The sequence below is a fragment of the Microtus oregoni genome, unplaced genomic scaffold (genome assembly GCF_018167655.1).
Source record: "Microtus oregoni isolate MIOR12 unplaced genomic scaffold, Mior012 000000F_ref0000247, whole genome shotgun sequence".
In the NCBI taxonomy this organism is placed as follows: domain Eukaryota; kingdom Metazoa; phylum Chordata; class Mammalia; order Rodentia; family Cricetidae; genus Microtus; species Microtus oregoni.
The window spans coordinates 10,534,747-10,556,490 of record NW_024543059.1 but is presented as its reverse complement, the minus strand read 5'-3'; the positions used below and the strand labels follow the sequence as shown (position 1 = coordinate 10,556,490).

At 43.8% G+C, this 21,744-nt stretch overlaps 1 protein-coding gene across 1 annotated transcript in view; it reads left to right on the top strand.

Annotated features, from left to right (window-relative positions):
• The window catches only part of Tmem135 (transmembrane protein 135), a 165,937-nt gene extending 144,417 nt beyond the window's left edge, over positions 1-21,520 (top strand). Inside the window, exons 7-15 of the mRNA XM_041656765.1 lie at positions 1,296-1,337; positions 5,224-5,370; positions 8,187-8,256; positions 10,556-10,723; positions 13,421-13,484; positions 14,474-14,550; positions 16,172-16,270; positions 17,738-17,805; positions 20,252-21,520. Coding sequence (XP_041512699.1) covers positions 1,296-1,337; positions 5,224-5,370; positions 8,187-8,256; positions 10,556-10,723; positions 13,421-13,484; positions 14,474-14,550; positions 16,172-16,270; positions 17,738-17,805; positions 20,252-20,384 — 868 coding nt within the window. The 3' untranslated portion in view covers positions 20,385-21,520. The remainder of the gene's footprint in view (positions 1-1,295; positions 1,338-5,223; positions 5,371-8,186; positions 8,257-10,555; positions 10,724-13,420; positions 13,485-14,473; positions 14,551-16,171; positions 16,271-17,737; positions 17,806-20,251) is intronic.
• The last annotated feature ends 224 nt before the right edge of the window (positions 21,521-21,744 follow it).

Below are 21,744 nucleotides of genomic sequence, written 5' to 3'. Positions count from 1 at the left end.
CCTATTGTCTGTTTTCCACCCAGCAGCCAAAATAATTCTCATATGACCTAAGACCTCTTGCACTGCTGAGATCCTTCCAGAGGCCTCCCCATGCCCAGAGGTGCCTCGTAGCATGATAGAAAACGCCCTCCATTTTGTCTCCATGACCACATTTCCTACCATGATGTCACTCCCCTATTCTGCTCCAATTCTAGGAACCACAGTAGCCTGTCCTCACTGCTTTGTGGTCTCAACCTTGCTTTGCTTTTGTTACTTCAAATTGAAGCGCCCTCTCTCACTTCCTTAAAAGTTTTCCACCTGATTATCATTTCTTGCCATTTTTTTTCTTTTTCAAGATAGGGTTTCTCTGTGTAGCTTTAGTGCCTATCCTGGAACTCGCTCTTGTAGACCAGGCTTGCCTCAAAGTCACAGAGATCGGCCTTCCTCAGCCTCCTGAGTGCTGGCAGTAAAGGCGTGTGCCACCATCGCCTGACATATCCCTTGCCTTCTTAAAGAGACACTACTTGACCTATTATGGACAGAAAAAAGTCAGGCCTTCACCAGATCTTCCCTCTACAGCTGTGCTGTTGTTTCTTCTTCTTCTTCTTCTTCTTCTTCTTCTTCTTCTTCCTCTTCCTCTTCCTCTTCCTCTTCTTCTTCTTCTTCCTCTTTATTGAATCTTTGGGGGTTTCATGAACTTCAATTCTGTTCACCTCCCAGTCCCCTCATATCCCTCTCCCATCCCTGTTGGTCCCCCCATGAAAGAAAACAAAACAAAGTAAGCAAGCACAAAAAATGCAGGAACAATAATAAATACAACAAACCAAAACAGATCAAAAACCACACCAAAACAGAGCAGAAACAGAAACATCTCTGCTTCTCCTTCTCTCCTGTCGCTCAGTCACCTCCTCATCCGTCTTGATGGCATTGGAGGCTTTGGTGTGTCATGGAGTATACCCCTTTGTATCAGCTTAACTGGCAACTGTTCATTCGTCATTCATTGGTCTAGTCAAGGCCTCTGGTGTTTGGTACCTCATCTTCACTGGATCCTCACCAGAGCTCTCCTGGGGTATCCTTTGTCTTGGGGATCTTGCTGGTGCGATCCACAGTACCAGTCCGTTAATGAGTTCCAGCACGACCTAGATGGGGTAGGTCTTGGGTATACGAGTGAGCACGGTGCCTCACTGCAGCTGCCATTGCCGTGTCATTACCGAAAGGTTGCACATGCTAAACCGTTTCTAGGACGATAAAGCCATTTACTATACTACTATATATTCCTAAACATGTCATTTTATGATCTCAAATTTTTGTTTTAGGTGCAAAGACGGTTTGAAAGGCTTTACGTTTTCTGCACTTAGGTAAGTAACATTCTGTTTTTCTGTTGAGAGAAGGTTCAAGTTAACTTAATCTTTTAAAAGATTAAGTGTATGTAATTACATTAAAGATTTACTAATTTAGCTTTTAATCTGACAACAGTTTTAAAAGTCGCAATAGTTTTTCTTTGCCTTCATGGATAGTTTATTGAGTGATTTGCTAGACTGAGTTGCAGGTGGGACTTATGGACTGTCAAGCACAGGAGGCCCTAAGTGCTCCTGGAGCGGTTTTTACCTCATCTCTTAGCATAGTAATTGGCCAATTGTATATACTGTATAAACATTAGTTATCACCATTATTGTACTTTATAGCTCAAAGCATTTTCATGATGTAGGCGATTAATTTTTTGCAACATTCTGTGAAGTTTTCTGTCATGTGTTGAATGGCATGTTTCACTAACATCTCACTGCACAGACGACATCTCACGGCACAGACGACATCTCACTGCACATACGACGTCTCACTGCACAGACGACATCTCACTGCACAGACGACATCTCACTGCACAGACGACATCTCACTGCACATACGACGTCTCACTGCACAGACGACATCTCACTGCACAGACGACATCATCTCACTGCACATACATACGACATCTCACTGCACATACATACGACATCTCACTGCACAGACGACATCATCTCACTGCACATACGACATCTCACTGCACAGACGACGTTTCACTGCACAGACGACGTCTCACTGCACATACGACGTCTCACTGCACAGACGACGTCTCACTGCACAGACGACGTCTCACTGCACAGACGACGTCTCACTGCACAGACGTCTCACTGCACAGACGTCTCACTGCACAGACGACGTCTCACTGCACAGACGACGTCTCACTGCACAGACGACATCTCACTGCACAGACGACATCATCTCACTGCACAGACGACATCTCACTGCACAGACATCATCTCACTGCACAGACGACATCTCACTGCACAGACGACATCATCTCACTGCACATACGACATCTCACTGCACATACGACGTCTCACTGCACATACGACATCGAAGCCCACATTTTCCCAGTTGTGTCCTAAGTGCTACCCGTCTTGTTTTCCAGTGTCCATAGAGGACTTGCCTAGTGAGGTTTGGGAGGATGGCATTCATTGCAAGCATTAGACAGAAAAGCTAGGGTGTGCCTCGGTGCTAGAAGCTTTAAAAGATTGTCTTGTATCTTACTCTGAGGATCAGAGGAGCTTGCACATGGGGTGTTGTAGTGCAGGGCTCACACAGTGAGCGGCAGATTGCTGGCTCACCATCTTTCAGGGGACGCACACATGAGGCTTCGCTTTCGATAAAGAAGAATGAAGCAGAGCACTGTAAATAAACGTGTCTGTTGGGGAATAGGTAGTTTTCGCTGGTGGAGTCCGAGTGTCAAAGACAAGGGGCAGGGAGGGGAGAGGCTGGTTTGTATTTGATAAGTGGGGAGTAGAGAGCTGCTTAAAGACTTTGGAGGGAGGCGAGAACCGTGACTTGGAAGGTGAGTCCAGCAGAAGTAATTGGGACTTTGGGTGACAAAGAGCTAGAGGCAGGAAGACAAGGTAAGTACTGGGACTTGTGGGATAATGGGAAGGTTGAGGAGAAAACTACCCTTTTAATGGAAGAAAGTGAAGATTAGTGGATGGTGCTTCCATCTCTTACAACCTGGAAGCCACGTGTGCAGAGGAGACAGAAAGTGAGGAAATGAAGATTACTGGCTGGTGTTTACACCTCTTACAACCTGGAAGCCAAGTGTGCAGAGGACATTGGCACTAAAACAGAGTTGAATGGCGTGACGGGAAACTGGTTTCGGATTTAAAACATCAAAACTTGAATCTGCTGTGTAAGTGGAGTGTTTCAGTGGTGGAACACCTGCCTAGAATGTAGGAGACCCTGTGCAAAGTCACCTGGAGTGCAGGAGACCCTGGGCACAGGCACCTGGAGTGTAGGAGACCCTGGGCACAGGCACCTGGAGTGTAGGAGACCCTGGGCACAGGCACCTGGAGTGTAGGAGACCCTGGGCACAGGCACCTGGAGTGTAGGAGACCCTGGGCACAGGCACCTGGAGTGTAGGTGACCCTCGGCACAGGCACCTGGAGTGTAGGAGATCTTGGGCACAGGCACCTAGAGTGTAGGAGACCCTGGGCACAGGCACCTGGAGTGTAGGAGACCTTGGGCACAGGCACCTGGAGTGCAGGAGACCCTGGGCACAGGCACCTGGAGTGTAGGAGACCCTGGGCACAGGCACCCGGAGTGTAGGTGACCCTCGGCACAGGCACCTGGAGTGTAGGAGACCCTGGGCACAGGCACCAGGGGGTGTGGAGAGGAAGTGAAAGCTGTGGTGATGAACCGGTGGTAACTAGACTTCTGAAGCCATGGTGCACATAAAATTTTTACTTTACGTTTTTCATCAAGGCATAAATGAGAAAATAACTCTTTTGCCTTTGTTCTTAAAAGATGATAAAACATGCTTTTTAAACTGAAGATTGATGATAAAACAAAAAGATGATTTTCTTAAGAGAAAATTATGCCTCATTTTCCTAAGATTCCCCAAATCCTTAGAAAAATCTTGAGATATCTCAGATATTTTTGTATCTCTTCTTCATATGCATTTTGGATCAGGGTCTTGTTTGGAATATTTGCACTTTACTTCTTCTGTGTTTTAGGACAGCATTCTAGAAAACTTCATTATTGCAAGTTTTCTGCTTAAAAATAGTTGGTAAGCTGCAAATTGTTACATTGATATGGTCCATGTCCTTCTACTAAACAGGTTAGGTGTCATTTTAGAGTGCCTGTATTGCCCAGTAATTACTCTTAGAGATTTAAAGATGGCTTAGAATTCTAGTACCAAAAGCAAGATTCTGTTTTTATTGTCAAATTTTAGTGTCAAAATAATGGGTTAATGCGCATTGTTCTTGGAGTTTTCTTAAATCGTTACCTTGCATGGTTTTCTAATCTGCATGTTCCTGTTGTTGCCTGATTTTTGTTATTGCAGACACATGCAATGAGTTTATAGCCTGTCAAAAAATACAAGATTTATCATTAATTACAGAAGGGGGGGACAGAAATATACTAGTGGTGGCCAAACTTAGTATGACTTCCTTGCAGTGTTATGAGAAAAGGCTATTCCATGCCTGATGGATTTGAGGACGCTGGGCCACTCTTAAATTCAGATGAACGTGAATGGATGCAGTTGCCGTCAGGCTGAGGGAGTGCTCCTCCTCTGTAGATCACTATGATTACTCTATCATGAAAACACATTGTTTTGTGGAGGAAAGTCCCCTTGATCTATTGCAGCCAAGTTTAATGTCTACTGGCTGGAGTTAAGCAAAAAAAAACCAAAAAAAACAACTTTAGAATATAAAACTTTAATTCTAAAAAAAAAAAGTGTTTTAAGGCATTCTGTGAAAGAGTGCATAGACTCTAAAGGTAACCTTCATCTGCTATTTACCTGTGAAAGAGTGCGTGGAGTGTGGGGTTGGGAGCCTACTTTGGATCGAATAGCCATCAGGAATAAGCTTAGTTCTACTCTGAATGAGACACACAGTTCAGTTGTAATTATGATTGACTTGTGGATGCAAACTGGCCTGCTTCTCTTGAAAAACTTAAAGCCTGTAGTACCTTAAGGATGTCCTGAGCGCCTCATACAAGTTCTATAGTATATTGTAGTTGATCAGTTTGATTTAAAAATATCAGCATATCAGGTAAATTCAGATTTTTAAAATCCTTTTTAGAGTGTATTACAATTTTGTGTAAGTTGTGAAAATAATGTTTTAACTAAAAACCTCTCTAAACTGTATTTGTATTGAAGCTTTTTTTCCTCCTGAACAAAGTGAGCAGCGAAGATGACTGACACCGTACTCTCTCCTCCAGGTTCATCGTGGGGAAGGAAGAAATTCCCACACATTCGTACTCACCAGAGACCGCGTATGCGAAAGTGGAGCAGAAGAGGGAGAGGCACAAGGGAAAGCCAAGAGGGATGAACATAATCGCGCTGGTTAGGACGCTCGTGGACTCCATGTGAGCGCATTATCCCTGCCTCTCATGTCCCTGCCCCCCATGTCCCTGCATCCCGTGTTCCTGCCTCCCGTGTCCCTGCCTCCCGTGTCGTGTCCCTGCCTCCCGTGTCCCTGCCTCCCGTGTCGTGTTCCTGCCTCCCGTGTCCCTGCCTCCCGTGTCCCTGCCTCCCGTGTTCCTGCCTCCCGTGTCGTGTTCCTGCCTCCCGTGTCGTGTCCCTGCCTCCCGTGTTCCTGCCTCCCGTGTTCCTGCCTCCCGTGTCGTGTCCCTGCCTCCCGTGTTCCTGCCTCCCGTGTCATGTCCCTGCCTCCCGTGTTCCTGCCTCCCGTGTTCCTGCCTCCCGTGTCGTGTCCCTGCCTCCCGTGTCGTGTCCCTGCCCCCCGTGTCCCTGCCCCCCGTGTCCCTGCCTCCCGTGTCCCTGCCTCCCGTGTCCCTGCCCCCCGTGTCCCTGCCTCCCGTGTCCCTGCCTCCCGTGTCCCTGCTTCCCGTGTTCCTGCCTCCCGTGTCCCTGCCTCCCACAGGCTCTAAATGCTGACACCTGTATTTCCTCGTCAGAGAATGATGTCACTCTTTTGTTCCAGCAACCCCCATACCTAGAGCTTATAAAAGGGACATGATGGCGAGGGACTGTTCTTCAATCTTTCTCGCTGGACAGTGTCATCAGATGCCTTTAGTACAGATTTTCATGGACACGAAAACATTTTCTGTTCCTTCTGGGCAGAGTTAGGAGGCTTGAGAAGGGAGGAGTCAGGACACATGGTTTGTGTCCGTGGCTGTCAGATGTGGGAACAAGAGAATGCTTTGAGAGAATCAAGATGATAGAGGAGGAAGGAGCAGACCTTGACTAAAGGAGGTTTCCTAGCAGTAGGAGGACTTAGGGCTCTGGGACGGACTGTGTGTTTGTTTGCTGTACAGAAAGAGAAATCTGTACATTTCGAACATTCATTTTTATTTTAGCATAGACATTTAATAAAATAAATTTAATGGTTTAAAATTATGACATCAGCCAATGAAACGAACAGGGCAGTGATATGTTTTAGAGAGAACAGACTGAGTAGGCAACATTGAGAGAAATGAGATCATTTGTAGGGAGAAATTAGGAAGCCTACCTTTGACTCTTAATTTGCCTCTAGCAGCCCTGTGACTTTGGATAAGTGAGGAAAGCACCATTCTTCCGAAAATCCTTGTCTGTTAGCTGGGGTTGAGAGTAAATGAAATGGCGTGTGCGGAACTGCCTGTTGGACTGTGTAGACACAGCTGCATTTCTGATGAATCAGGTTTTTTATCTTCATTTTAGTCTACACTGTACGGAGAAGATAGCAAAGGGGCAGGACAGGCGTGCCAGTGAACTCATTAAGGAAATGCAAAGCTAGGTTTGGGTTACCTGAGTGAAGCCAAGAGAAGCTTCCCCTTAACCGAAGTTACTGAGAGGATAAGAAGAGGAGACCACGCATGGCTCCTGGAGTCAGTGCTGATCTGGTCATGAGCAGCCTTGCCTGAGCAGAGATCGTCAGCCCACGCAGGTGAAACTACTTACAGAATCATATCAAAGCGAAGCTAAAAGTTTGGAAGCAGCACTCTGTGTCGCTGGGAGCCATTCTGAGTGTGCAGGAAAGGTCACATGACAGTACTGCTGCCTTCGGTACCTGGCTTTGCTGCTGAAGTAGTTCTGGTAGCAGAACCCGGCCTAGAGGACGCTTAGTCGTATGAAGAGTGATGGTTTGCACAAGGCAGAACTCTCTTCACCTCTGGTCAAGCTTCCAGCTTTACTCCCTCAGTGCTTGCACATGGCCAGACACGGCATATCATTCCCATGACACAGGGCTTATGTCTGAGTGAACGGGTGCTGTCGCCTTTGGCCAGGAGAGGCTGCCTGTGTGACCCAGCTGCAGTGCAGAAGCTGCCTCTTCTGTAAGGTCCCGCTTGCAAGTTAGCACATGGGTCGGAGAGGTGCAGAGCCAGAATGCCGCTCTGCAAGCTACACTTGTACCCGGAAGAGTCTGTGCATTCCCACTGCAGAAACAGTTATCATGGAAGATGTTAGAGTGACTGCTTTAGAACTTGAACCCTCCAAGGAAAAGGAGAGCTATCGGGAGGCATATTAGTCCACTTCATTTTTATGCTGAGGGTGAATGAGGGGTCATGGGGTCAGTGCCCCACAAGAACAGTAGTCCTGGCAGCAATGTTTATATGAAACACCAGACTATAAGTGGTTTACAGTTAACTCACAAATAACCTGAGTCCCCACATGATTCCTATTTCCATATTTATTTTAATAACTAAATTTTGAATTCTGACACTTTATCAGGTTTCTTTTCCAGATGTTTCCCCTCAAATATAATTAGGTATAAATTACTGCACCGAACACAGTCTCATTATGATTTTGTTCAAGTGCTGACTTCACGGATGATTTATAATCATCATACTCTGCAACAAGAGATTTAAAGCTCCCAAAATTTGGTGGTGTATATAGACAGCGTATACATACTTTTCTTATTCACTCATAAATAATTGCCAGCATCGTCTTTCTGTTCCAGCACCGGGGATTTTAACTGTGATCACATGTTTTATATGAGGTGTTAGTGACAAAATAAAAATGACAGCCTCTTAACTTTGCTTCTGTATATCATAAAAAAAAAAGCTGTAACCATTTAGGGGAAAAGTGATATCCTTTTCTTTCATTGGTGAGAAAGTTTTAAAGAATTTTCAGCACATTCATACATAGTGTGCACACATGCATGCGCAGGCACCCCAAGTGATGCATAATATGTACACGTGCTGTAGTTATAATTAGTGTCATTTCCCTGGTCTGATTCCAGATGCAAGCATGGACCAAGGCACAGATGCTGCAAGCATTACGAAGACAACTGCATCTCCTACTGCATTAAAGTGAGTTTATCAAGGTGTCTACCTTCTCTTTGTCAACAATAGGGACTTTATACTCAAGTAAATCATCAGTAGTCATCTCTAAGGAAATAGAAAAGTCCACAGTAACTCTGCTGCCGTTTAATTTGTACTTGACTCCAGTCATTTTTCTGATACTATCTTGCCGAATAGAGTTTGCCTCTGTAGCTCAGCATCAAGGGAGTTAACTGTGCCCACTTGCACAAATTCCCTGTTCTCTGGGGTTCAGGGGTAATGGTGCAAAGCTACACTTCCTGCCTCCTGTCTCCTCTCTCATCACCAGCCCTGGGAAGGATGTCTGGGGCAGGTGGCACCATCTGCCGCAAGTGCCTCGGTTCTGGATGTGCTCGCATTCCAGTGCTTTAAAAAGTCACTGCTATTTCTTGCAAAGGGTGGATTTTTGGCTCAGTTGATACGAGCCAAGTTCTACAAACCTCGGATAGCAGGACTCCCCCAATGATGCAGAACTTAGGTACATCGTAAGTGGACTGCCAAGACTCAGTGCTGCTAGGGACCCTTGCCCAGCTCCACGCTCAGGATCCCCAGAGCTGTGTCTGGGGCTAACACAGTAGAAGGCGTTTTTCTTGTACATTGTCCAGATTAGATTTCCTGCCTCACTTTCAAAGTGGTAACAACAAATCAGCCATAATCTACTGGCTGGCAGAGAAGGAGAATTCTTTCTCATAACTTAGTAAGTGTATTCAGGGGAGAATTCAGGGTGGGAGGTGATACTGAATATTTCTTGGAAAAAAAAAACATGAGTGAGAATTGCCAAGCAGTCAAAAATCTAGTGATTCTTTGAAACACATTCCAGTGCTAAGGACTTAGCAGTTTATGAAGTGAATCTTACATCCATGAGTGCAAAACTATTTGGAGACATGCTGGAGAGGAGTCTCCATGATGAAAACACTTGGGAGTCTCTTGGTTTGTTTTTGTGTCTGTCTATGTAGCCCTGGCTGTCCTGTACTCTCTGTGTTTACTAAGCTGACTCTGAGCTCATAGAGGTCTGCCTTCCTCTGCCTCTGCTTCCTGAATGCTGCGGATTGAAGGCTAAAATACTGAAGTTTCTTACGAGGTGTGTCTCACTATGGTGGTGCCTTGCTTATACCACATGTGAGACTGCCCCTCCCCGCCCCCCCCCCCCCCCCCCCCCCCCGTAGTGAAGAGTCCCATCGCTGCCTTCTCCTCAGCTCACTCTGCTCCCAGCCGTCGTCACAGGAGCTGTTTCTGCCCACCTCCTTGCTGGCTCTGTGCTTTCTGTCCAAACTGTGTGACATGTTTTCATGATGGCATCTCTTTTGTATCTACTTGAATGTCACATCCTCCGTAGCCTTTCTTTACTATCCAGTCTAATAGAAGGTGCTCCAGGGGCCGATTGCTTCCTCCACAACACACTGTCATTTGTAATGCATTCTTTTACTCATTTATTTTCTTTTTCCATATGAGGTTCTAAAGCCTGACAAAAGCAAGAACGTGGTCTTGGCTGCCATGTCCCCCACATCTATGTAATTGTGGTATATAACAGACAGCCAAAGAATATTGTCTGATGATATGAAGGTGTAAGTGATTGGTTTTCAAAAATGTTTTAATTTTATCTTTTGAAAACTGAGTGAAAAAAAATTAGCCTGTTTGTCACCTCTAAGTCACTACCATAATGTGATGGAGATAAAAGGACTGTTTCACTGTTGAGCTAATACTGGGCAGTTTGAGGAAGGCGAACCTGGGGGAATTCATAAATGACTGGCCTGTTTGATTTCCTTCTGGTCACCAGGCCTTAGGAGAGTCAGTCAATTCTTTCTCATAGCAGTTCAGTTGTTTTTCTTTTCCTAGAAAAGAATATTGTGATCTGGAAGGTATAAGCCTGACCTTTAGGAGCTTAGCAGGCAGGCCAAGGTCCCAGCTAGTTCCCTGTTGCCATGGGGGAGACAAGAAGATGGGAAGGCAGTGTTAGTGTCTACAAGCTCAGTTTGCTTCACTGCGAAGCAGCTTCGTGTAGTAGATTGTAGGAGTCAAGACCTATGTAGCGTTCCCATTTCCTAGGAAATTCCTTATTTAAAAAATATGATACCAGAGCCACAAACAAAAAATTAATTTATCTTCTTTTTTAAAAAATCCATGTTTATACTGATGATCAGACAGTTCCTATTAAAATTTCCAAAGGAAGTTGGTTTTGTTTACTGTTTTTTTTGGGGGGGGTGGGGGGGTAGGGGGATTTCCATGCTTGTGTTTCTAAACTCACTGTGGTTATTGTCAACAAAATGTCAAGAGATGGAATTTTCTCTAGGGCTTCATCAGGATGTTCAGTGTGGGCTACTTGATTCAGTGCTGTCTCCGGGTTCCCTCTGCGTTTAGACATCTGTTCACAGAACCATCCCGACTACTTTCGCTCTTCTACAACAAAGAAAACTTCCAGCTGGGAGCTTTCCTGGGATCCTTTGTTAGTATATATAAGGTAAGCTTATCAGAAAAGAAGGAAAAATGGGAACTAAATAAGGGGGCTGGAGAGACGGCTCACCTGTTAAAAGCACTGGCTGCCCTTCCAGAAGACCAAGGTTGGGTTCCTAGCACCCAAATGGTGGCTCACAACCATCTTTATCTCCATTTCCAGCAGATCTTGTGGCCTCTTTTGGCCTTTGTGAGCACCAGGCACACATGTAATACACACGCGTGCATACCCACACACCCCTCCCACAACGTAGGAAATGGTCATGCACATAAAATTAAAGTAATGAATGAATAATTTTTAAGAAAGAGAAAGAAATGGCATGGCTGTTGTTAGAATAAGATGTGTCTTAGCTTTTGTTTTAGTTGGTGGTGCTTTTTGGAGTATTTATAATTAGCTTAGCATCATCACCAAGTATAAACAATTTATTATGAACTCAGGTTGTAGAAGCTTGTTTAGAATGTTACTTAATATGCTTGAATTTATGCCCATATTGTGTTCACATATATTTTCAGAGATTTATTTTCTTTAGTTTCCAATACATAGGCATTCTAGGGAAATGCATATTTTCTAAGCAAAATATAATAATATTCTGTGTAATTTTTTAAAAAATTTAAACATTTTAATTTAAAACATTTAAGTCATTTTAAACATTTACTACCTGGTTGCTCATTTTTGAATACGCCTGACGTTTTTAGCAGGTGACCAGACTTGGCCAGTGCTGTACTGGTCTTCTCTCCTAACGCATGAGCAGTATTGTAACGCTGTAAAATGGGCAGTGGGGTCCTCTTTTGTGCCCACTCACAGTTCCTGCTGTGCTGTCTAAAGCAGCCAATTCTTGTCACTTCATTCTTCTGCCCTTTTTTGTGTGCCTATAAATGTCTCCATATGTCGAAACCCACAGCAGCACGTGCATAGAGATCATCCTAACACGGACTGTGGCAACATTGAGTGATGGCCTTCTGTGTAGCAGAGGACCACCAATGTGTTACTCATTACCACGGAAATGTTTCACTATCTGAATGTTAGTTTGTGGATTTAAACTCCAATTCTAAGGGGTGAATTGTTGATTTATGTTGACTTGTGAATATGTTTCTAATTTTGGAGTTTCACCTTTGTGTCTTCCTTTGAAAAGTTGGTATAATTGGTTCCCTCCCCATTGAGATAAGTTCTTACTCTGCCCAGGCTGGTCTTGAACTCCCACCAATACCCCCTTGCCTTGGTCTCCCAAGTTCTGCAATTATGCAGGTGAGCCACCATACCTCCATTTAGAACCTAATTTGATATTCTCTGTGATTTAAGTGATTTAATTGGGGATCTTAGCCTCTTTACATTTCAACTTTGTATAGTATAGTCCAGTTAAGGTCTTTATAGTCTTTTTAGTTGTTTTGTGTTCCATTTTTTCCTTGTTATCCCCTTCTTATTTTGAGCTATGTATTTTTATTGCTTCATATTATTATTCCTGCTGACTTAGCATTAATATTTACTTTTGTAACAGTGTTCTCATTTGTTTTAGAATATTTTTGGACTTACAAGTTCAGCATTAAATAGTATTATCACTTCATATACAATGTAAAAATATTACACTGTACAGTGAATCCGTCTCTAACCCATGTGTTATGCATTTATCTTTAAAATGCTGAAACTCCACAGTGCATTGTTAATATTTTTGTTTTACACTCAACTTGTTCATTGAAACGCCAGAGAGTAAATATTTTAGGCTTTGAGCCATGTGATCTCTGTCACAACCGCTCAGCTGTGTTCTTGTGGTAACAAAGCCGTCAAAGCAGCCACAGGCACGGTGTCCACAAGTGAGCATGGTGTGTTCCAGTAACACCACACCGAGTTAGAATTTCATAGAATCTTGACATCTTAAATATTATTATACTTTTAGTTTTATCCATGTAAAACTATTTAAAAAACCCAAACAGACCTTGACACCTGGCCTGATAGAACCTGCCTCTAGCTGCAGTCCTCTGGAGGCTGAGGCAGAAAGATTGATTGAACCTAGAAGTTCTAGAAAACCCTGGCAGCCGAGCCAGGCCTGCTGTAAAAACAGAACCCAAACAAAGAAACAAACAAAAGCCAGGGTTCCTTTCCAAGCCATAGTAAGCCAGACGGAGGCCGTTTTTAGCTAAAAGGCCCATAATTTGTTGACTCTTCTTTGGCTGACTACAGATAAAGGAAATGTGTCTTCTAAATTTATCCTTTTTCTCCCCCCCCCCCCCCCCCCCCCCCGCTTTTTTAAAGCACTCTTCATTTCTTTTTGTAGATCTGAGCTTCTGTCTAGTGTCACCTTTCTGGCTGAGGAGTGACCTTTCTGGTGGTCTGTGTCTGCTGCAGGTGCATTTTCTCTTTCCTTGCCGCTGCTGAGAGCCTGTGTCTGTGGTCCAGCAAACTGGCTTCACAGATGCCTACTTCACCCAGTCCCTTGGCTTTGTTAAGGTGGAAATGGCCTTTTGCTCCAGGTCCCGTGTTTAGGGAGCTGCATTCATGGGCGGGCTTTGGAGAAGCATTGCAGCAGCATGACATACGATCTAAGTGCATGCGGGGCTGTAAGCTCACCTCCCCGTCATGGGTCCAGCTTGTCTCACACAGGATCCGGTTGTTGAGAGAATCACTCAGCGCAGGTTTTCTTCTCATGCAATTTCCCCCTCCCCTCAGAAGTAACGTAACCAAGATGGCTGTGTTTTCTCCTTAATACAGGGGACGAGTTGTTTCCTCCGCTGGATCCGGAACCTGGACGACGAGCTGCATGCTATTGTGGCTGGTAAGTCAGTCATCCAAAGAATGCTTATTGTTGGAGCAGTCAGTGGTGGGATGGCGTGCAAGCCCTCATAGCCATTCAGTTTCTCCCTGCCTTGTAATGGCGTCCTTGTGAAGACCCCCGCGAGTGTGTGAGGTTTAAGTTGAGGCTCACCGGCTGTCTGGTATATGAGTTGAGGCTCACCGGCTGTCTGGTATATGAGTTGAGGCTCAGCGGCTGTCTGGTATATGAGTTGAGGCTCAGCGGCTGTCTGGTATATGAGTTGAGGCTCAGCGGCTGTCTGGTATATGTGTTGAGGCTCAGCGGCTGTCTGGTATATGAGTTGAGGCTCAGCGGCTGTCTGGTATATGAGTTGAGGCTCAGCGGCTGTCTGGTATATGAGTTGAGGCTCACCGGCTGTCTGGTATATGAGTTGAGGCTCAATGTAATAACTCGAGTTGTCATCATTGCCAGGAACTTTGAGGATGTGTCGTCAGAGAACACAAAGACAATTATAAAAGTTGTTAATGTGAAGTCCAGTTAGAGTTCTTTACAAATCCGTTTTCATTACTGGAGGATGACATATTTACATTGTTAAAAGGCACTCAATTATTTTATAGAGATAAAAACGAAAGACCTTTGTCTAGGATGTAATGTGTGTACTACTTCAGTTAGCTAAGTCTCGAAGAGCCCAGACCCTGCCCCTTGGTTTTCCCCTTGTCCAGTGAAGGTGATGCTGTGGCCAATAGCACTGTGCCCACACTGAAAGCAGTCTGAGCTCTTTAAGTTAGGGCTTCTTGTTATGCACTGTTTGTTCTCACCTCTGAAGATCACTGTTCTTTATTTAAAAACATGGACTAATGATGTCTCACTGTTTAGTGTCATGGGACTTGTTGCTGTCATTGTGTTTTGTCCAGCTGGGGGCAGCTCTGAACGCGCATCTTTTCCTGTTTAAGTGAATTAGCGTCTCTGATGACCTTACCATCTGATCAGTCTTTCCCTTGCTGTTCCAGGGTTTTTGGCAGGTGTGTCCATGATGTTTTATAAGAGCACAACAATTTCCATGTACCTAGCTTCCAAACTGGTGGAGGTAAGCACAGGCTTCATGCATGAGAAGTTTCCACAGATACAAAGTGTTTGTTGCTGCCTGTAACTGCTTAAGTTGCAAGAATAAGCTAGCTCTGGGTCTAGCCAAGTATTGACAGTTCCCCATCATGTTTATTTCCTTCGTGAGTCTGATATTCTCAAGCACAGCACACATGGCAAAAGCATAGTATAAGCAGTCCTCCGTGAGCAGGCACCATGTACATCAGCACTTGTCAAGATCCACAGTGTCTCTTCATCTGTCCTCTGCCACCCCATCCACACAGACTCAGGATAAATACTTTTAAAAAGAAAACCAGTAGTACTGCCAAAGTACCATTTTATGCATTTAAAAAGCCTATTGACTCCATAATAGCATCATTAACTGTTTAGCTTCCTTCTTCCCTGAGGATCTTGTGTGTTTGTGCAGTCCTCTGTTTAGCCCATGCAGAGACTTAATTTATGTAGTTACCCCTTCTAGCTTCCTCCTCCTGCATGAGGAGTTATTTCCCCCTCCTCCTCCCTCTTCTCCCCTCCTTCCTCTCCTGTCTCTTTCCTCTCCCTCCTCCATTAGGTGTTCTCTCCTCCTCCCCCATCCTGTTTGCTTTCCTTCTTTAATGTGTAACTCCTGTCTTTTCTGTAAACTGTTAACTAGATCTAAAAGTTTGCATTTAAGCTTCATTTTTCCTGGAGAACTAGGGGAGCAGAAATGTTTCCCATTGCCATATCTTGTCATGTTCAGAGCTACAGAAGTGTGTGCTTGTCTTTTTGGTAAGCCCTAGTTTGACGGAGCCAACTGGAGGCTCCTCAGTAGACTTCCACCTCATATTAGTGCAGCTGTCAATGCTCAGCACTCAGATTCACTGGCTCATTCAGTTGTAGAATGGTGTGGGGGCGCTAGACTGTACTCAGCACCAGGAGGTGGGGGCAGGAGGTCAGAAGTTCAAAGCCATCCTTGGCTATATAGCAAGTTTGAAGCCAGCCTGAGACTCTCTATTTAAAAAAAAATTACAGAATGAAAGCCCCTAAATGGTATTATAGGAATGTAATGGCTTGATTTATTTTACATTTTAAGAAAAAAAAAAGACTATTCTGTAGAGTGTTTTCAAAGTTGGCATGAAGGGCAGTTAGAAGACCATTATGCCTTGCATGGCCTTGGGGGATGGCTGCAGGTTGGTAATCGTAATAAAGCAGAGAAGTGCACATATTCCATGCGTCTAGGGCAGAGTTGGCCAGTGTTGCTAGAGGAGAAGTTTAAGAAATAGTTCTCACCAGAGTGCAGGAAATGTATCTGCTAGGCTTGTATTTTGTTCCTTTATAAATAAATCCCTTGCTCCTAACACTCTGCCCATCATATAGTTCAGTGAATGATGGATTAAACAAGCCTAACAAAGGAAGGCACCAGTTAGGCATATACCAGAAGCATCCAGAAGAAATGACATGAGTGCGGCGGAAATAAAGTCACTGCTGTGTGGAGTGACTCGGAACACTGATGGGAAGATGTGCAGGATCTGAGCTCTCAAAGGAAAGGCGGAAAATGCCCTCGGGAAGCTCACTCCTCAGTTCTGTCTTAATGCTGCTTCATTTTAAAACCAAACATAATCTCTTCCTTTCTTCCTGATTTGCAGACAATGTATTTTAAGGGCATCGCGGCCGGGAAGGTTCCATATTTTCCTCAAGCAGACACCATCATCTATTCCATCTCCACAGCGATCTGCTTCCACGCAGTAAGTACGGCTGTGGAGAGGCCAACAGCAGTTTCTGTTTCTGCTTCTCGTTAAGCTGCTGGGGACATCGGAGCCTAGGAACACCCTTGTTTGTCATGCTTCCTTCTTGGTGGTTTGTTTCCTCAAACCAAGAAGAGCTGATATGTCTCAAAGCACTGAACGTGTTAATGTCCCAGGCCCTGCTTGAAGAACGGACCAATATTTATGTTTAAGTAGCGTGCATGGGTGGGTGAATTCATAGCCCTGTATTGTAGGTAGAACACCCTCATGTAATTGTCCTAACTGGAGAAAAGAAAGGATGTGAGCCTTAAATATGAATATACTCAGGTGCCTTCCTGGACACTCTATGACATTCCTTGAGAATAACGCAGATGAGCCAGCTTGAGCTCTCTGGGTTTGTCTCATTCTTGTAGTGGCTGGGTTAAAGGTCATTGCAGAAGTGTGTGTGTGTGTGTGTGTGTGTGTGTGTGTGTGTGTGTGTGTCGGGGTGGGGGTCCTTGTGCTTGCTCTTCCTCACAGGGGTGCTGTCAGATTGAAGCTCAGGAACATCAAATTGTCTGCTGTCTCGTGGACATTATTGCTTCCTGATAAAGATGGCTGCTGGCCAGTTGTCATCTCGAAAGCAGACATCTACTTGAAATCATGTTAGCAGAGGGTCTTATAGTGTCTTCACATAAGAGCGTGTCATGTTAGCAGAGGGTCTTATAGTGTCTTCACATAAGAGCGTGTCATGTTAGCAGAGGGTCTTATAGTGTCTTCACATAAGAGCGTGTCATGTTAGCAGAGGGTCTTATAGTGTCTTCACATAAGAGCGTGTCATGTTAGCAGAGGGTCTTATAGTGTCTTCACGTAACAGCGTGTCATGTTAGCAGAGGGTCTTATAGTGTCTTCACATAACAGCGTGTCATGTTAGCAGAGGGTCTTATAGTGTCTTCACATAACAGCGTGTCATGTTAGCAGAGGGTCTTATAGTGTCTTCACATAAGAGCGTGTCATGTTAGCAGAGGGTCTTATAGTGTCTTCACATAAGAGCGTGTCATGTTAGCAGAGGGTCTTATAGTGTCTTCACATAAGAGCGTGTCATGTTAGCAGAGGTTCTTATAGTGTCTTCACGTAAGAGCGTGTCATGTTAGCAGAGGGTCTTATAGTGTCTTCACATAAGAGCGTGTCATGTTAGCAGAGGGTCTTATAGTGTCTTCACATAAGAGCGTGTCATGTTAGCAGAGGGTCTTATAGTGTCTTCACGTAAGAGCGTGTCATGTTAGCAGAGGTTCTTATAGTGTCTTCACATAAGAGCGTGTCATGTTAGCAGAGGGTCTTATAGTGTCTTCACATAAGAGCGTGTCTTTGTTGCTATCATCACTGAAACCTTTAAAATGCACCAAATGTAGAGATGAGAACTGCTTTATTGCCTGAGCCTGCAGTATTTGTATTTACTGAAATAACTCTCAAATTGGATACTCTTAGGCTGTTATGGAAGTTCATAACTTGCGACCATCCTACTGGAAATTCCTTTTAAGGCTCACCAAGGGCAGGTAAGTGATCAAGATATTTTCAACGCTTATAAAAAATGAAGAACTCTATAAAGAAATGTCTTTGTCCTCTGAGGGAATATTCTTTCAGTGGTAAATTAGTTATTTATATGTACACCAAATTTGACCAACTTAATAAATGCATCGGATTTCCTTTGAGTGAAGATTAAATATTTGACTAATGTTTTTATTACAATAGTTTGGATATTTTATAGCTTCTAGGTTAGTCTTCTTACTTATTTGTCACTGATTAGATAATCGACACTTAATCTTATCTATCTGTATATCTTTAAACTCTTCCTTTATTTAAAATATTAATCAAGTTTAAGCTGGGAATGTAGCTCAGTGGTAGAGTTGCCTGGTAGTATGTACAGAACGTGAGTACAGACTCTAGCACACACATGCACACACATGCACACATGCACTCACAGTAAGTATATCCATTAAATGACTCATCTCTACAGAATCAACTGATTTTAATTTTAGGAAAATTCCTGTTTTCTGTTGCCTCATATCGTGTTAATTTTCCTTTCACCAGCTGTTCCTATCTCTTTCTTTTCTCCTCCCAGTTCCCACCCCTTTGATCTTAATTGTGTTGTTTTGGAGAGAGTTTTTCCTAATAGACAAATAGGTTGATGGAATTGTACTTCAGCCCTGGTTCCTTCACCTCTCCTACTGTGGGACATGTGTTTACTCTCACAATCTTCATTTTCTTTTGTTCTTTAATAAAGTAATTTTCCACTGTAGTCTGTTCTGTGTTACTATGAGGGATTACCTGACACTGGGTAGCGTATATATGAAAAAGGTTTGTTTGACTCTTGATTCCTGTGGCTGGAAGGTCCAGGCAGCACATCACTGCGTTATGGTAAAGATTCACAGGAAGTGTCAGAGTGTGGCAGAGAAACAGAATGGGGAAAGCCAAGCACGCAACATGGCTGTGCTTTGTAGTCTGTTCACATGGAAACTGATCCCTGTCTGCAGGGCCCATGCCTCTGTAGTTAATCCTTCATCAGCACCAGTCAGTCCTTTTGTGAGCATCAGGTCCTCTGTGATTTACTTTGCATTATGCCTCGTTTCATAAAGCTCCCACTACCAGAGAGGAACCATGTTTTCTGTATGTCCTCCTTTGATGGACAGACTACCTCGTTCTGTAGCACATACACAGTTAGTTATTCAGGTCTGTCGTGGTGCTCAGTAGACCACTTAACCACAGCTCTCAACAGTGCCGTCATTATTACCAGCTCACACAGCAAACGCTTATATAGTGCTTTCCCTGTCCCAGACGAGTTTTAAGGTGCATGTGGTAAGTACGTACAGATTTAATCCTTCAACTGGGTAAATTGCTGTTCTCATGGGTATGAAGAAACCAAGAATCACACAAAGGCTCGCAAGCTTGCTGTGTCACACAGTAAGTGGAAGAGCTGGCCTGCAAACCATCAGTGTGACTTTAGAATTCTTGCTCTTAGCTCAGACAGAATGCAGCTTCCATATTATTGTACTTTTATCCTTTTGTCATTGATATTTTTGTACATGCAGGAGTTTTACCAGTGAATAGTTTGGAGGGGGCCTTACTTTGGTAAAGAACTAAAAGTTGTATTTATTGGATTTTGGAATACCAATTCTGGCCAGCAATTCAGAGTTAATGTCATTCTGCTATCTTCTCCATAAATGCAGCAGTTCTGAACAAGAAGGGAGACCTAAGCGCGGTCCATCCTGTGCATCAACTCACATGTTCTTACTATTGCTTTATCTCTGGGGTTGGATAATGGTTAACGTGGGCTGTATCTTTTTTAAGGGTTGCATCCTTCGTAGTGTGTTTGTTTGTGTGTCTGTGTTTGTGTGTGTGATGGCAGTCAGTCAGTTCTCTTTCTCAACATAGGGTTCTAGGGATGGAGGTCATGCTGTCAGCGAGTCCTTTACCTTCTACGTCACCTCACACACCCACAAGAATTTATGTTTACTCTGTTTTATCACAAATGGGAGAGCCTGTCTGCTGTTTGCTTTTTTAATCTTTAAATATTTGCATATTTGGATTGTTCTGTTATCACTGGGAGACACTAAGGTCTCAGTTATGAGAGCAGTTACATTTAGGGCCTTTGCTTCATTGGTAAATGTTTGATAGTTCATTATGTACTTAGTATCCTGCGATATTTTTCATCAGGGAAATACTGGCTAGGTCAGATTTTGTGTTCAGAACCATCTAATGTAAGGAGTTCTGGACATGTTTGAAATTATAATTGATGACTGTGGTTTGTGACCTTAGGGGTCATCTTTTTAAATAAATCCGGGACAGTGATGTTTAGGCGTTGGGGTACCTATGCAGTGTTTGAAACTGTCACTTAGTTTCAGGGTTTTTGCCTTGCCAGTCCTTGCCAACTAAGTCAGAGGATACGCTCGCTTTGCCTCGTGGATGTTGCTCATGGTTTCCAAATTGTGTCCTCTTTCACAGGTTTGCACTCATGAACCGCAAAGCCCTGGATGTCTTTGGTACTGGTGCATCTAGAGAATTTCACAACTTCATCCCCAGGCTAGACCCACGGTACACGGTTGTCACGCCGGAGCTGCCCATAGACTTTTCCTGAAGATGACTATAACTCATGGACTGTGTTTTGCCATTTTCTCCCGAAGAGTTAATACGTTCAACACAGAAGGGGCCCAAGCTGAACCTCAGTGTTATTTCTATGAGAGATGCTTTTTCTTTCTTTCCGTACCAATCAGAAATACAGAAGCTTTTTAGAAAGGCATTGCTTAATAATTAAGCTTCCTCTATAGCCAGAATCTGATTCTGGACCATGTAGTGTTGACATTGTGATATATTATTGATTAAATTATGTCCACAAAGAATATTGAATAATCTATGTAGAAATATAATAATAAGAGTATACTTAAAATTACTTTAAAAGATGTCTTTAGTTCATTCCAATAGAATTCTTGGTCAAAGATAAGAATATTTCTCCACTTTAGGATTTACAAAGGATCATGGGTACCTGAATTCAATCTGTGCTTTTTTAGCTTTTGAGTGGATTTCTGTTCTGTGGGGCATTGGAGATGCAGAGATCCCTCCACAGGTATTGCTGCTTCAGTGTGGAGCAATGAGGAACAAGTGGCCATTCTTATTTCAGGGATACAGACGTGGGTCTCAGACTGTTTGGGCCAATGTCATGGTGGTATCCATGCTCTTTTGCTCAGCTGACAGTCCCATCTCTCTTTGTGACCAGGTGGACTGTTTGGCAGTCCCGTGACCTTACCTGCCACTAGCAGGATAGGAGCCACTAGAAACCAACATGAGCAGAGTATGTCTGAGTGTGCACAGGGGTGTTGCACCAGAATATTGTCAAGCAGACATCTAAAGGCCAATCTCCACACCTCCTGCAAGTGTATTATGTTTATTTTCCCTTTCAGTGACCGAACCCTTAGTGACTCAGTTTGAATGCCATTGGCGTATTAGAAGGGGTTAAGATGCTATGGAAGAAAAGAGCTTTGGGCCAGTTTGACAGTTGGTAGCCTCTCTACTGTCTCACCTAAGTGGGATGCTTTACACCTAAAAATGGGAAAATGCAGTGATTTCTGCCCCTGCTTCCTGTCCTCTCTGGAGTTAAGGGACAACCGATAGCTGGTGCTGATTACGGAAGCAGTCCAGGACAGCTGACTGAAATGTGATCACTGGGTTTTTCTGGGAAAGCTGTACTTTTCTAGGTTAATAAAAGGCTGGAATTGATGGTGTGTCTGCAGTTAATGTAATGTATAGGAATTATCTTTAAATATATAATTTTGTTGCTAAAACAGTTTCAGGCCATTGTAAGTTTTGCAGTAGAACTTGTGTTATGACAGGGATTGTAACCCAGACATTAAAATGCTTCATCTCCCACATTCAATTACATCACACCTTGTATAATTCTGTTTCTGGGTAATCCTATCCTTGGGTGTTATGGTAAATTGAAC